Source organism: Nannospalax galili, unplaced genomic scaffold, assembly GCF_000622305.1.
Source record: "Nannospalax galili isolate Female #2095 unplaced genomic scaffold, S.galili_v1.0 scaffold388, whole genome shotgun sequence".
Classification (NCBI taxonomy): domain Eukaryota; kingdom Metazoa; phylum Chordata; class Mammalia; order Rodentia; family Spalacidae; genus Nannospalax; species Nannospalax galili.
This window is the reverse complement of record NW_008360304.1, coordinates 1,964,544-1,981,527: the sequence shown is the minus strand read 5'-3', so window position 1 is coordinate 1,981,527 and position 16,984 is coordinate 1,964,544. Positions and strand designations below refer to the sequence as shown.

Below are 16,984 nucleotides of genomic sequence, written 5' to 3'. Positions count from 1 at the left end.
TCAGTACAGGTAGGAGCAGCAGTTAGCACTTGGTCCCGGAGTTGTGGCAAAGAACTGGTAATTTTAAAGCAGGAGCTTTTGTAATCAAAATGTATTATGCTCAGATATGAGTAGATATTTACCCCAGAGTATAAATCAAATAAATTTTCTTTTTGACAACTCAAAAAGAAAAAAGAAAGAGGGCAGTATATCATGTATTAATTCCTGTTCAAGTCAAACAATGTGCCCGGTTAACTGTTTACCCATGTTAACCATTTAATATGAAAAGTTTGACCAGATTAGTTATATATTCAGTGAACGGTTTGCCTGGGTCTAGAAACCATGCCTAGCTGGGCATGCTGATATACATCTGTAATACTGTAGCGCTCATAAGTATGAATTTCAATAGACAGGAGAAGTGCAAGTTCAGGAGCAACCTGGACTATGCAGTGAGTTCAAGGCTAGGCTGGGCTACATAATGAGACCCTGGCTCCAAAAAGTAAGAGTTGAAGATATAGGTCATTGGTAGAATGCTTGCTTGCCATCCATAGTTGGATCCTAGTACCACCAAAAAGGAAAAAAGAAACTGTAATCAGAGTTTTCCGATAATGTGTTATTTTACCTGTGATATTTTAAGTGGTACTAGTTCTTTATTCTTTGGGGGTAGATTTGATGATTAGAAATCGGATCCCTACTTTGGCATGCCAAGTTTGTTTGTTTGTTCATTTGTTTGTTTATGAAAGGGACATGTATGAGGAAGAGAGTGGATGTCAGAGGACAACTCTGAAGTTAAATCTCTCCTTCTACCTTTACGTAGTCTCCAGGGATCAAACTCAGGTCACCAGGCTTGCACAGCAAGCTCCCTTTACCTGCTGAGCCATATTGCCTTCTGAACTATGCCAAGTTGTTACTGAACCAAGTTGTTATTGAACTTTTTTTGTGTGTATTATTGTCTGCTCTTCAGTCTTTGCCCCAAAATTAGACATATATGTGCTGATTTTTATTCATTCAGAATTCATGACTACATCAAAAGTTTTGAGTAACTTTGTTGAATTAATTTAATTAGTTAAATCAACAATGCAATAACTAAAAAGATCAAAGTTTTTAACTATTTTATTTATTATTTTATGTGTGTATGAATGTATTGCCTGCACGTACGTAAGTGCACTTGTGTTATTCAATGCCTGAAAAGGTCAGAAGAAAGTTTTAGATTCCCTGGAACTGGAGTTACAGACAGTTGTTAGCTATCATGTGGGTGCTGGGAATTGAACCCAGGTACTCTGCAAGAGCAGCCAGTGCTCTCAACTGTTGACCCATCTCTCCAGCCCCAAAATAAGGTTTTATAAAGTCTTGAAAGTTCATGTTTATGGTAGTGATTCGAATTACATTTGAATTTCAGAGAACTTCCAGAAGTAGGCTGTGAAATCATCATTGTCATGTTTTGAGGTTGTTTTTCTTTTTCCATTATCGACTTCAAGTTTGCCAGGCACTGTGCTAGGCATCAGGGTGAATAATGAGAAACTACTAACCACATCATTTGTGCTCTCTTAGGGTTGATAGTCTGGTTGGTAGATATGAAACACAATTGACAAAATACTTAAAATTTAACTTCTTTTTAGAAGTCTTCATGTGGCTGTAGAATAGATACACAAAAATAAACATGTATATAGGCCCAAGTTTAAAGGGGGAGGAAAGGCTACAAAATGGGAAAGAAAATTATAAAAATAACATAACTCTATGTTCAACTTTATTTCTTACTATATTGAGGGTTCAGACTGTACTGTTTATAATGTTTCTGTATGTATAAACTGTACTGTTTATAATGTTTCTGTATGTATAAACTGTACTGTTTATAATGTTTCATAACTATTTTGATATCATGTTAAACTCATTGTAATACAGATTGTCATTACTTTTGCTTTAGACCAGCTGGTGGGAGTGACAAGTGGACAGCAACAGCTTGTGACTGTCTTTCATTGTACCTCACTGGAGCTATAGCAACTATAATCTTACAGGTAGGGAGTGGAGTAAACAGTTACAACAGATACAGACTTATTTCAGTGATGTTTTAATCTACATAGTGTACTTTCTTGTTAGAAAAATAACAGCAAAAAATTTGGAATGTATTGCAAATTTTGCTGGTCTTATGTACATGTATTATACCTGCTCATAATACTCTATGGTCAGGTATGGTAGTATACAATCATAATTCCAGGACTTAGGAGGTGGAGGAAGGAAGAGTAAGAGTTCAAGGCCAGTTTGAGTTACATAGTGAGAACCTGGCTCAGAAAAATCAAATTTTTATTTATTTACTTACTTGCTTAATTATTTGGGGGTTGGGGGGCCACAAGCCCTGGCACATGTGTGAAAGTCAGAGAACAACTTGTAGGGATTGGTCCCTACAAGGGGTCCCAAGGATTGACCTCAGATCATCAGACTTGGCAGCAAGCAGCTTTACCCATTTTGCTGTTGCACCCACCCAGAAAAAAAAATTAAATGAATAATCAGTATTCCACAAATTATAATATGGCTGAATCAAAGTATTTCTACCTGGGTGTGGTGGTGCATGCTTTGATCCCAGCACTTGGGAGGCAGAGTCAGGTGGATCTTCATGAGTTTGAGGCTAGCCTGGTCTACGTAGAGAGCTCCAGGCCAGCTGGGGCTACAGGAAGACACTGTCTCAAAAAGACAAAAGAAAAAAATATTTCTAAATATATGAGTTGAAAATTTACATGTTATAGACTAGCTGACTGGAGAGATGGCTCATCAGTTAGAGTACTGTTTGCTTTTGCAGAGGACCCAGGTTCAGTTCCCAGCACCACATGGCAATTCACAACTGTCTGTAACTCCCATTCCAGGAGATCCGATGCCCTTTTCTGGCCTCTGTGACCACTGCACACATGTGGTACACTTACATACATGCAGGCAAGACATTCATACATATAAAATAAAATTTTAATCTATAAATTGAACTGTTTCTGAATTTTTTTGATATTTCATTAAATTAGAAAAGCTTATAGTGAAGTCAAAAGTAACTGATAAAATGTGCTTGTTTGTGAATGTGGATTTGAGAAAAGGCTTATGTCTTTCATAATAAAGTATTCTTAGCTGGGCATGGTGGTGTACACCTTTAATCCCCAGCACTTAGGAGGCAGAGGCAGGCGGATCTCTGAGTTCAAGGCCAGCCTAGTTTACATAGTGACATAGTGAATCCCAGGCCAGCTACAGGGAGACCCTGTCTCAAAAAGTAAAAAAAAAAAAAAAAAAAAAAAAAAAAAAAAAAAAAAAAAAGTATTCTTGCTTCCTTTACTTTTTCTAATTATGTTTTACTTCCTTGACTAGAATTTTCTTATATAACTCACTTTTTCATGTTTCCCTTTTCTTTGCATACTTCCTTCATTTTTATAACTTTTGCTTTTATAGAAAAATAAAGCACACATTGGAAAATACAATTTAATTCTATAATTTACAAAGAGTTGAGGGGAATAAAGAAACATGCTCACTGGTGATGTTTCCACTCTCCTCAATTGGGGATGATGAAAAAAAAATTTTTTTTTAGTTTACTTGGTTGGGATTTGGGGTTATGAGAGTTTTTTAATGTGTTCTACTTTGTTTTGTTTTGGGTAAATTTCACATTAGCAGTGAGGTCTTCCTGATCAGTTTCACAAAATATATCTGAAAATAGGTAAACATAAAAAATTAATATATATGTCTGTCCCTACCAGCTGTGTTCCATGCTATTTCCTTCTTATATATTTATGTGTCAAAATAATTTTAGCTGGGATTTTTCTTGCATAAAGAAGTATAGAAAAATACTGGTAAAATATTGCTTGAAGATTTCATTTTCATGTCTCATATCTACTCTGCTCCTAAATATCAACAGGAAAACAGCACAACATGGCCATTACCTGTGAAAATCTTCTGCCGAGATGAAAAAGGCAAACACGTTGATGTTTCTAAATATTTGATTAAAAAAGGTTTGGCTTTGAGAAAAAGAAGGTACAGACTTTTGAAAAATTCTTTGATATCAGTTTATGATAGATGCTTGATAATTGCCTATATATGTCTTCTCTGGGTTTTTTCAAACCCAAGCTGCATCTTATTTGCTCTTAAAAGTTATTTATGCAGTAATTCCTAAAGAGTCAGCTCAGAAACAGATTGCTTATTTCTTTATTATTCATTTTGGCCAGCTATTACATACTGAAATCTGCTTATTACATACTGGCTCTCTCAAGAGAGAGATCACTGGGATCTTGGATAGCTAGTTTTGTGTACACGCTTTAACACAGGGAAGATTATTCACCAGGTAAGGTGGGAAAAGTCAGGGAATCAAAGTGGGAGGGGTTCCCAGAATATTACATATCCCCTTTATCTTTGTGTGGATTTTTCCAGATGTTGCATGGCATCAGATGCATGATGGAAACCCACAATTTTAGAAGGCTAATGATGTGGAGCAAAGAACAGTTAGCAGTTGTCTCTAATAGCCAGCTGGTTCCAGTTGGTTTGAGCATCCTGTCTTTAGTATTTGAGTGGTTGTTAAGAAGGGAGTGATGGGGGCTGGAGAGATGGCTCAATGGTTAAGAGCACTGGCCGATAATGCAGAAGACCCAGGTTTGAATTCTAGAACCAACATGGCAGCTAACAACTGTCCATAACTCCAGTTCCAGAGGAACAGATGCCCTCTTCTGTCTTCTGTGGGCATGGTGCAACACGGGTGCATTTGTATACATGCATGCAATACATGCATATACATTAAAAAATAAAGCAAAAAAAAAACTTTTAAAGAAGGGTGTGATGGTTAAGGTGAAAGAGTAGAAGAAATAGCCACCATGGACACCTGCAGGAGGATTTGAGGGGAGGGAGGAAAGTGAGGAAAGAGAGAGTACATGAGAGACCGCTTTTACAACTTCCTTCAGTGAATGAGGAGCCTGGCTATAGCTTAAAGCCAGTTTCAGCGGGTGAGCATCAGAGATAAGGAAGCATATTTGTTTATAATTTCCTGCTACTTCTATAAGAAGTAGATAGTAGTGCTGGTTAGGGGAAGCATGGCCTGATTTCTGAGAGAAAGACAGGCAGCTACAGGGGATTATGAGCTAACAGTTGTTCAAAGCCCTGCTATAATACAGCTCTGAAATTGTATCAGTCTCTAGCCACCAAGCCATTTTCCTCTTTTCTTCTTCATGACAAACTAAACCATAGATCCTAGACTAAATGTTTTATTTAAATGTTCCATATGTTTGAAGGATTCTTTTCATAATTTTTCTTCAGATTTTTATATTTGCTTTTGTTTAAATATGTTCTTTTTGGGGTGTTACAGAATTAGTAAATCAGATAATAGCCATTCATCTGAGAAGTCTCTGGAAATGCCTCTGGAACAAGAAGAGTCAATAGTTTCTAAGTGTGTTAAAATTAACTTTGATACTGACAAAAAAGTCGCTGATAAGATTATTGAACAGAAAGTACCTGAATTGAAGGAGAAGACTTCAGAAACCAGAACTACTGGATGCTATAAACCACCAGCTGTTCCTAACACAAAGCTATTTGAGGCAATCGTGAGTTGTGTTGGTGATGATGGAACTATATTTGTAGTACCTAAATTATCAGGTAAGGTCTTTTATGTTAGAAAGGATTCATCAATATCTCTGGGTCTAGCAACTTAAGTTTTCTAGTAAGATCTATGCAACTGGAATACTTCATCAAGATTTAACCTCTATAAATTCATTTTTAAGCGGTGGCTAGGAGTTTTAAATTAATTCTCCAAGTGCACACAAAGTATTTTTAGCAATGCCTAGCACATAAAACCTATTTGAGCATTTTAATTTTAATATATTGTTACTAGAGCCCTCAGCCTGGCTGTGGGTCCCAATGCTTGCCTACATTAAGAGAAATCTGCGTTCTAGGTAGGCAGAATTGGAAAAAGGAATTTCCTCACAGTTTTGGCCAAAACTGGGGAGAAATTCTTTTTGTGGGGGGCGGGGGAGAAATTCTTACTTTGTTTCTGCCTCATATGGCAGTGGTACAGACTTACAGAAAAAGTGAAACAAAAGCCATGAAATATGCATATGTAGCTTTTTTCCTGGAGGATGAGTCTGTCCCAACCAGGTGAAATCCCTTCCTGGGGGACACTCCTCCCTCAACCGGCACCAGAGACCCAGTCTTTTTCTTCTCCCAGCTTGAGGCACTGGGATGTGAACTCTGGTCCTCATGATTAGGTGGCAAGCACTCTTAACCTCTGAGCCATCCCTCCATCCCCTTAAAGTTTCTTTTTAGAATCTCTTTTAGAAGAACACCCTTATCAAAATCCATGTAGCCAGTACAAAATTTTGTAACTTAACAAAACTTCTGTCTTATAATTCAATGAATATTGCCTTATATTTAAAAAACAAACAACAAAAAAAACAACTTTCAGGCTGGAGAGATGGCTCAGCGGTTGAGAGCACTGGCTGCTCTTCCAAAGGACCCAGGTTTAAAGGACCCAGGTTTGATTCCCAGAACCCACATGACAGCCAACAACTATCTGTAACTCTGGTTCCAGGGGATCTGATGCTGTCTTCTGGCCTCTCCTTTCATTGCACAACATGGGTGCACTTACATACATGTAGGCAATACACACATGCACATAAAATAATAAAATTTTTTTAAAACTACTTTGAGTAAACTATACTGTTTTAAATGCTTATTATCCCTCTAATACTTGTTTGAGGATCAGAAATCTCTTAAGTGATGTTTTGAGATTATTTAAATGTTTTATGAAACATAATTAATAGACTCAAATATAATTTAATGGATTTAAGTTTTTAATTTATTATTTGGAAGTAGGGTGGGGACACATGTGCCACAACATACATATGAAGGTCAGAGGACAACCTTAGGGGTGGGATCTTACTTTCCACCATGGGATCTGAGTATCCAGACTCAAAATAGTCAGGTTTACATGGCAAGCACTTTTACCCACTGAACCATCTTGCAGGGCCCCATTTTAATAGATTTTTTTTAAATTTATTGAGAATTTCATACAGGGATATAAGCGTATAAGGTGTTCTGATCAAATCCATGTCCACTCCCTCCCCTCCAAGTCCTCCCATATCTCCCCATCACTTTTTTTCTGATAACGTCATGTACTCTTTTTTTTTTTTTAATGGGGATTTTTTTTGCTACTCTTTAACATTCCCCCCTGAAGAGGTAATCCTAAAATCTTTTAAGGATTAGATAAGAGCTCCCAAAAAATTTATACATTTTTGGTCTTTGGAATGGAGTATGTTGCTAAGAGGCCTGAGGACATTTTGACTTTCAGCCAAGAAGCTGGCTACTTTCTTTGGGGTCTTTTTACACTAACTAGCCAATTCCTACCTCTTGTTCTTGTCACACCATCATCTGAAGAGGTTACCCAGCTCACAGATAGGAAATCGCGATGCAGATCACTCTGGCTTCTTCCATGGTGAACTGGGATGCAGGGTGAAGCAATTGGGGTACCCCTTCAGTGGGTCTATCTAAAAGACTCCCAAATTGCATAATACTTATCTGTAGGGGGAAAAGAAAGTCCTTGACTAGTTAAATAGGAGATGTGAAGGAGAAGTAAAGGCAAGAGTAATTATAGCATTACAAGTTCCAGACAGGGAACTAGAACAAGTCAGAACAGGGCAAATTTCAAATGTTCATATGAGAGTCCATTGGAATTTCTTGATGAGAGCTTCCAAAAGCATCCCTCTATTGGGTTCCTCCTCATTTTTCTTTTGTGTGCCAAGGCTGAACTCGAGAGTGGCGGATTCAGGATTTGCTTTCAGGCATTTTGATAGCTGTTGGAGTAGTTAGAATCAGTGTCAGTTCCCTCTCAAAGCCTTCACCACTTGGAGGCAGGATCTGGGCACTCTCAGGCAGTCCCCTGCATTCTCAGCCCCTATGCCAGAGGCAGGCCTGAAACAGGCACGCTCTGGTGGTCTGCTGAGATCACAGCTGCTACACAGATTGAGGTCGGAACCCACCCTCTCAGGCTGGTTCTTTAATAGATTTTTAAGAAATTAAGAATACCTAAATTAATAAGGTAGGGCATTAAAGATTTGTCAGGTCTTTAAACAGATAGTTAAATAAAAACTATATTTATGATAGAATGAAATAAAGATCACCTGCTTTTATTCTAAACCTTTTTATTTTTTATTTAATAAAATTTTTATTAATTTTTTTATGTACTTTAAAAAAATTTTGGTGTTTTTTGTTTCATTTTATTTTGTTTTTTGAGGCAGAGTCTTCTGTAGCCCCAGCTGGCCTGGAACTCACTAGGTGAACCAGGCTGACCACCATCTCACAGAGTCACCTGTATCTGCCACCCTCCCATGTTTTCTTTTCTCTTCAGAGACCCCAATCCTAAAGGGTCAGCCCTAAACAAACACAAATAAAGGTCACTTGGACTCAGTAGGGGTGTGTGTGGATGGATGGATGGATGGATGGATGGATGGATGGATGGATGGATGGGTAGATGGATTGATGGATGGAAGGATGAATGGATGGGTGGGTGGATGAATCGATAGATGGATGCATAGGTGGGTGGGTGGGTAGATGGATGATAGATAGGTAGATGGATGGATGGAGGGATGTAGTAGCACAGTCATGAATTTGAGAGGAGGAAGTTGGGATACAGGAGGAATTGAAGGAATAAGAGGTATGTGGAAAGGATGCAGACATAATATGCTTATATATTATATCCTCAAATGGAAAAGAAATCAAAGATTCCATATTGTGAATTTTCTAAACAATTACCTCTTATTACTCTCTATCCTGACATCTTTACCAAATATTGCCCATAATGTAGCCTTTTGTCTCTTTAATACAAAACACAGGTCTTACCCTAAAGGGAATAAAAGATCGATTTTTTTCAGAGCAAAATATGAGTGACCATGGCTCAGGAACATGGATTCAGATTGTTATGAATGATATGTTCCATTGTGGAAGTGGTTACATGATTTCTTTTTATAATCACAGAACCAAATAGTCATAAATCAGTGTATTTGGAAGCTGAAAACAAAAGTGTGAATTTATTAGAATAAGAAGAAATCACAGCAAATGTTTCAAGGTTGAAGGCCTTTTGAGACGATTCAGAACCTCCTTCAGGCTGCCTTGGGTTTGCATCCAAATGCTTCCTGACCACAGTGGGAGTGGTCTAGAATACTCCATAATTTCATGTAACTCCAGCATTCACATACTTAGACACCATGCACTCCTTAGGGAGGACACCTGCTGGTTAAGGGTATAGTAGCTATGAATATGGTGACATTTTCCTCACATTTGTTGAGTTCCTAAATACAGTTTTTCAGTTTGAAAAACAGTACACCTATTACAGAAGTGAATGTTTAATACCTGTTGTAACAGCACCTAACCCAGAAGCTTCATTCAGCATGGCCAGTAATTGCCAAAATAGGCTGACTGTCATAAGTTAGTCGGTATGCTGGGATGCATCCCATCTAGTCCTTTTTAGTGCTAATTATGTAGGGAGATCTGTCACACCCAGTATACAAAGAACAAACTAAGGCTTATACAGCTACCTATGACAACAGAACTAAAGAAGCAAGACTAAGGTGAGCACTGACTCGAATTTGCCTTCTGTGGTATCAGTTCTAGGGGATATATGGAGACTATGGAAATAATGGGACAGTTTGCAGTAAAAGAAAAATTAGAATTTAGGCTGAGGAGCTAGCTCAGTCAGTAAAAGTGGTTGTCAGGCAAACATTGGTTCTATCTCCAGAACCCACATAAAAAAGCCAGGTATGGGGTTGAGAAGATGGCTCAGTGGGTGTAAAATGCTTGCTGCACATGCATGAGGTCCTGAGTTCAGATCCCCACACCCACATAAAATAAGGGTGTGGTGGCACATGTCTGTAACCCCAGAGCTGAGGAACAGAGACAGGCAGTTCCCAGGGACATAGTGGCCAGCCATTGTAGCCAGCCAAAATAATGAGTTCCAGGTTCTTCAAGAGACTGTCTCAAAGAGTGAGGAGAAGAAGCAATTGAGAAGTGTCTAGATGTCAACCTCTGGTTCTACAAGCACTTGCATGGGCAGTTATAGTGGCATTTACACATGCGCACATGCACACATAATATTAAAAAATAAGTAAAACTTTTTTTATAAACTGGGCATAGTGGCACACTCTTGTAATACCTACACTGAGAAGGCAGAGAGGTGAATCCCTGGGGCTTGTTGGCCAGACAGCCTATCTTACTTGGCTGGTTCCAGGCCAGTGAGAAACCCTGTCTCAAAAAGAAAAAAGGTGGACAGTGACTGGGGAAATGATGCTTGAGGTTGTCCTCTGGCCTCCATATGCATGTGCATGTGTCTGTATATGCATACGTACACACAACATAACCCATCATAGAACTGGGAAAATCAACAGCAGACCCCAATCTTATCCAAAGGAATATTGACAACTGATTACCACTAGATGAGGAACAGCTGACCCTCCTAAAACAAAGACCTCTAGATAGGCTGACTAGATTCACCAGAAGGGCAGGTAGTGGGGAATGGCTGGGGTGCCGACAACACAGCAGACAGTAGCAGGGCTATCAGAGTATAAGGGGGGAGGGAGGCTATGGGAGGTGCTATCTGGGAAGTAGGTGTAAAAATAAATAAATTTTTAAAAAATTAAAATTCTCCACATTCTTGTAAATAAGTCCTCACTCATTGCTCTGTAAGTAAGCCCAATAAACTCCTTGGTTTCACCCCCCCCCAAAAAAAATTAAAATTCTCACATCTTCAGTATTATTTCTACCTAATCATAGACTAATGTATAACTTGTGTTATACTTAAGTGTGCTGCTAAACTGATGCCTTAAATTGGTAGTTCTTTTGTATTAAGCTATCTGGTATGTGTTTAACTAAGAGTACTTTATGATGCTTGTGTTTTCAAAATAGCAAAGATCAAAGCATATGCTGTCAGCAGTATATTTACAAAACAGTAAGTACTGGCTAGGTGTGGTGGTGCGCACCTTTGGAGGCAGAGTAGGTAGATCTCTGTGAGTTCAAGGCCAGCCTGGTCTACATAGCAAGTTCCAGGCCAGCTACAAGGAGACCCTATCTCTCAAAGACTGACTGTATTAAATGTTTATAAAGTTCTATTAAAGGCTTGATTTTAATTCCTTGTATTAGGTAAGATAAATTTACTCAAGTTGTTGATGACTTTTTCAAAATTTTAAATTTTTTTTAATTTTATGTTTATGAGTGTTTTGCCTGTATGTATGTAAGTGCACCCATGCATGCAATACTGCAGAGGTCAGAGGAGAACATCATATCCCCTGAAAATGGAGTTATAGACAGTTGTGAGCCACCATGTGGGTGCTGGTAACCAAACCTGGGTCCTCTGCAATAGCGGTCAATGCTCTTAATGCTGAGCCATCTTGCCAGCCCATTGATGATTTCTTAATGAAAAGTGAATGATAAAAAGTTTCCCTAAATGCTTTTTATTTTTAGAGTTTGAGCTTATAAAAATGATGAATGAAATTCAAAGTAATTTAAAGTGCCTTGGTCTTCTGGAGCCATATTTCTGGAAAAAGGGAGAACCTTGTGCAGTGAGAGGCTCTGATACTATGTGGTACCGAGGCAAAGTCATGGAAGTTGTAGGAGGTACCGTCCAGGTAAGTCTGCTCATTGTTTTGTGACTAGTCAGACTACTACAGCAATAAGTGTTCTTTTGAATTAGAACACATGAACATTTGATTAAAACATCTTTTGAGGAGCTCACTCAGGAAGATCAGTGAAATAAATTATACTGTTATTTGTAACAGATGTTTTACTTTTTTATTTTTTGTTGTGGTGGTTTTAAGCCATAGTCTTACTATATAGCACAGCCACGGAACTTGGGATTCTCCCACCTCAGCCTCCCAAGTGTTGAGATTACAGACCTGCACCACCATGCCCAGCCTTTGTTTTCAAATATTTTAGTAACTGAACAATGAAGAAGTCATTGTAGGGAGGATGTGATTACTGGTACCTAATAGATGTACCACTTAGCTCTAACTGATAGCCCTTGTATGCACAGGACACATGGTGTTAAGTAAAACAATTTGTTTTACAGTGTGTTAATGATCTCCCTAGCAATTTTTTTTAAGACCTACTCTTTCCATGTTAAGGGCTAATTTACCTTTACAGAACAAGGAGGTAGCACTCAAATTTCTTTCAAAATCTTTAAAAATTGCTTCACACATTAAAAATGAAAACATAAAATAGATATACATACCTCCATTTACTTAGTAAAGCAATGAAACTGACAAAATATTTCATCAGATACTCAGTACTGGAAATTTTTATTTCTAATTAGCATGAGGGGAAAATATTAAAGAGATCTTTTGTTTCTACTTAAACAGGATTTTTTTTAGATTTATTATTTGTGTGTGTGTATGTGTGTGTCTGTGTCTGTGTGACTGTGTGTCTACCACACATGTGCAGGTGCCCATGGAGGCCAGAGAGGGTGTCAGATTCCCTGAAGCTGGAGCTACAGGTGGATGTGAGCTGCCTGACACAGGTACTGGGAACCAAACTCGGGTCCTCTAGAAATATCTGCCTTAACCACTGAGCAATCTCTCCAACCTGCCTTAGGTAGAATTTTAGCTTCTGTTTGGTGATAGTACCTAAACTACATGACAATTCAAGTTTTAGCTCCTTTCACATGTGTGTGAACATGCTAACACACACAGGGCTGCCAGTTAGAGCTAAGTGGTACATCCTCCCTACAATGATTTCTTCATTGTTCAGTTACTAATATATTTGAACACAAAGGCTGGGCATGGTGGTGCATGTATGTAATTCCAGCATGTGTTTTATACTATTTATAAGTATCCTGGATATAAATTATTATTCCCACTTTAAAGGTTTTATTTTTAATTATATGTATATGTATGTCAGAATATGGATTTGTGCATGTGAGTCCAGTACCCACCAAATCCAGCAGGGGGAATCAGATCCCCAGAAACTGGAGTTACAAGTGGTTGTGAGCTGCCCCACCTGAGTGCTGGGAACCAAACTGGGCTCCTCTGTAAAACAACAAGTGCTCTTAACTGCTGAGCCATCTGTCTCCCTCCTTTATTTTTTTTTAATTTTTTGTTTTTCTTCCTGTATTTGTGTGTGTGTGTGTGTATGTGTCTGTGTGTGTGTATGGAGGTGTAGCACGTATGTGCCACTATGTACATATGGAGATCATAGAACAACCTAGAGGAGTCTGTTCTCTATACCATGTGGGGTCTGGTGATCAAATTCAGGTCATCAGGCTTAGCAACAAGTGCCTTCACCCACTGAGACATCTCACTATCCCTATTCGCAGTTTAAAAAGAAAATTGAGAGGCTGAAGAGATAGCTCAGTGGTTAAGAGGACTGGCTGCTCTTTCAGAAGACCAGGTTCAGTTCCCAGCATCCACTTGATGGCTAACAGCCAATCAAAACTCTAATTCCAGGGGGTCTGATGCTCCCTTCTGGCCTCTGTGGGCATTGCATGCACAGGTACACTTACATATATGCAGGCAAAGCACTCCTATGCATAAAAATAATAAAAAATAATTCATCCTCCCAGCTCCCCCACCCCGTCTCTTCTCCTAACATGGGTACTGGTCCATTTCTTCTCTTGGCACCCCAGACTTCTGGACTACCCTCTTGGCCCAGACTCCCCACTGCTTCCTGATCCTTTGCACCAAACCAACCCAATTCCTCAGTCTAGTCCCCTTGAGCCCTCAAAGCCTGTTCCCTCCCCCACCTATCCTTTGCATACCTGAGACCAGCCTTCATCCCTGGCTGGCCCAACCCCCAGTTTCCTGAGGCCAGCATCTTTCCTGGATAAGTGTGACCCCACCCACTGCACCTTGACTTCCACAACCTCATTCACTCTCCCAGCTCCCCCGCCCCATCTCTCCTAGCGTGATCACTGTCCCATTTCTTCTCTTGGCACCCCAGACCTCTGGAGTACCCTCTTGGCCCAGACTCCCCACTGCTTCCAAGCTGTTGCACCCAGACCAACCCAATTCCTCAGTCTAGTTCCCTGGAGCCCTCAAAACCTGTTCCCTCCTCCACCTCACCTTTGCATACCTGAGACCAGCCTTCATCCCTGGCTATCCCACCCCCAACCGGGATTCCTGAGACCGCCTCCTTCCCTGACTGCCTGAGAGTTCTGAATCCTACCTCTACCTGGCAATCCTCCCAAATTGCACTGTGCCTGCTGACTAGAGGGATCCAGACCTTAGGAGAAAGCCTGAGAGCATCTGATCCTCATCCGACTTGGGCCTCTGTGGGAACTCCTGAGCATCAGGACTAAAGCCATCTGGTCCCTCCAGTATAAAATCAAAAGAGACCTGAAGCCTAGACCAACCAGCTTTTTGTAAGAGTGAAACCACTGAGGACAAGTCAGCCTTCGGGTTGCAACAGCAAGAGGTTTATTTAGTACACAGGTACCTGTGGGCACAAAGTCTCCTCGGAGGACTTGCGCGCCTACAGGCTGGGGCTTGGCACTTTTATAGAGCAGAAGCAGGGTACAGAAGCAGAAGCGCGGTTATTGGTTAATTCAAAAACACACAGAGTAATTTCAAAAGCACACAGAAATATGGGGTAAGGGTCGGGGCTAAGGGGAAGTGGGATTGCTAAATGGGAGGTGACCTCAGGGACACAGAGGTTTTTCTCCTGATTTCCTGGTATCAAGCCCCGGGGATTGCCAGATGCAGATGGCTTGACCACTACGTCCTGTTTTTCTGATAAGCTAGTTTCTCAATGCTTGACCTCTTGTCAGGCATTCCTATCAGGTGGCCTCATGGCGCCTAGGTTTTTCATTTCATGCCCAAAAAGTAAAACATAAAGGCACATAAAGTTTACAAACAGAAGCAGAACTAAACTCAACAAAGGAAGGCTTGAGTGTCACACAAAAATCAGAAACTACAAAAGAAATCCACATGTCAAAGTCACAGCAAAAATATAATTAATAACATGAAAAACCCCACCAAGTACCAGCAGTCCTGAAGAGGAGTCCAATGAGAACCCCCTAGGACATGGAATTCGAAAGAACAGTTATAAACATGGTAAAAGAATTCAGTGAATTTAAAGAGCACACAAATCAAACAACTGAAAGAAGACAGGGATAAACTTCCAAATGAATTCAGAAAAGAGAAATACTGAGGAATACTCAGGCTGAAATGAAGAAGGAAGTGAAACACTCAATATGCCAATTAGAAATGACAGGAGAAAGCTTCACTAATAGGATGAATGAAAGAAAAACAGAATATCAAGACTGGAAGATTAAAGTAGACAAATTAGACCACTCAAGCAAAGATTATGAAAAATTTAAGAAAACACAAGAATGGAATATACAGGAATTGTGTGACACCATAAAAAGACCAAACTTATGCATCATAGGCATAGAGGAAGGAGAAAAATCTGAGGATAATGGTATGGACCAGATCTTCAAAAGGATTGTAGAAGAAAATTTCCCAAAATTAAAGACATACCCATACAAATACAAGAAGCACATAGGACACCAAATAGAAAGGACCAGAAAAGAAACTCTCCATGGCACATCATAATAAAACACTAAACATACAGAATAAAGAGAATACTGAAAGCTGCAAAAGAAAGACAAGTCACATAAAAAGGAAAACCCATCAGAATTACAGCAGACTTTTCAGTGCAAACTGAAATCCAGAAGAGCCTGGACCAAAGTATTCCCAGTTCTAAATGACCACCGATGCCAACCCAGATTACTTTACCCAGCCAAAATGTCTGTTATAGTTGAAGGGGAAAGAAAAAATCTTCCATGACATAAATAGGCTGTAAGAATTCATGTCCACAAAACCAGCCCTTCAGAGAGTTCTTAAAGCAATACAAAGAGGTGAAGAAAGGAATGACTATACTCAAGGAGTAACAGAAAGAAACTTAATGAAGGTATAACTGTTGAAATGCACAGTTACACCAAGAATGCAAACAGAAATCAAAACGACAGGAATCAACACACATCTTTCATTAATAACTTTGAATATGAATGGACTGAACTCCCCAGTCAAAAGACAGCCTAGTTAAATGGATTAAGAAACAAAACCCATCTCACTTTCAAGGACAGGCACTACCTTAAGGTGAAAGGATGGAAAAAATATTCCAAGCGAATGGCACTAAGGAAAAAGCAGGAGTTGCAATTCTAATGTGACTAAATAGACTTCAAACTAAAATGAATCAGAAGAGATAAAGAGGGCCACTTCATTCTAATCAAAGGAACAATTGATGAAGAAGATATTAGAATCATGAACATATATTCACCAAACTCTGGTGCACCCAACTTCATAAAAACAGTAGTACAGGACTTTAAGACCCAGGTTAATCCCAACTCATTAATGGTAGGGGACTTCAGTACCCCATTGTCTTCATGAGATAGGTCAGCAGGACAGAGAATTAACAGAGAGACATCTGAATTAAACAACACCATACATCAAATGGACCTAACAGACATCTACCGAATATTCCACCCAAGCACCAAAGAATATACTTTCTATTCAGTGCACCATGAAATTTTCTCCAAAATCGACCACATACTGGGGCACAAAACAAGCCTCAACAAATACAAAAAGATTGAAATAATTATATGCATTCTATCAGACCACAATGCAATAAAGTTTAAAGTCAATACTGGAAGTAACCCTAGTAACTACATGAACACATAGAGATTAAACTACACACTCCTAAATGATGAATGGATCAAAGGAGAAATTAAGAAATAAAAGTATTCCTGGAACTAAATGAAAAGGTCAGTACAACACAACGAAACCTCTGGGGCACATTGAAAGCAGTCCTTAGAGGGAAGTTTATAGCTCTAAGTGCCTACATTAAAAAATTAGAACACAAATAAATGACTTAACACTGCAGCTCAAGACATTTGAAAAGCAACAACAAATGAAACCCAAACCCAGCAGACAAAAAGAAATAACAAAAATCAGGACAGAAATTAATGAAATAGAAACAAAGAAAACAATACAAAGAATCAACAAATCCAAGAGCTGGCTCG

General features: G+C 39.2%; 1 protein-coding gene across 1 annotated transcript in view; it reads left to right on the top strand.

The window, feature by feature from the left end:
• Nucleotides 1-16,984, top strand: part of Rnf17 (ring finger protein 17) — a 211,144-nt gene that overhangs the window by 155,357 nt on the left and 38,803 nt on the right. The window contains exons 23-26 of the mRNA XM_008824356.1: nucleotides 1,904-1,994; nucleotides 3,863-3,978; nucleotides 5,297-5,583; nucleotides 11,434-11,597. Coding sequence (XP_008822578.1) covers nucleotides 1,904-1,994; nucleotides 3,863-3,978; nucleotides 5,297-5,583; nucleotides 11,434-11,597 — 658 coding nt within the window. The remainder of the gene's footprint in view (nucleotides 1-1,903; nucleotides 1,995-3,862; nucleotides 3,979-5,296; nucleotides 5,584-11,433; nucleotides 11,598-16,984) is intronic.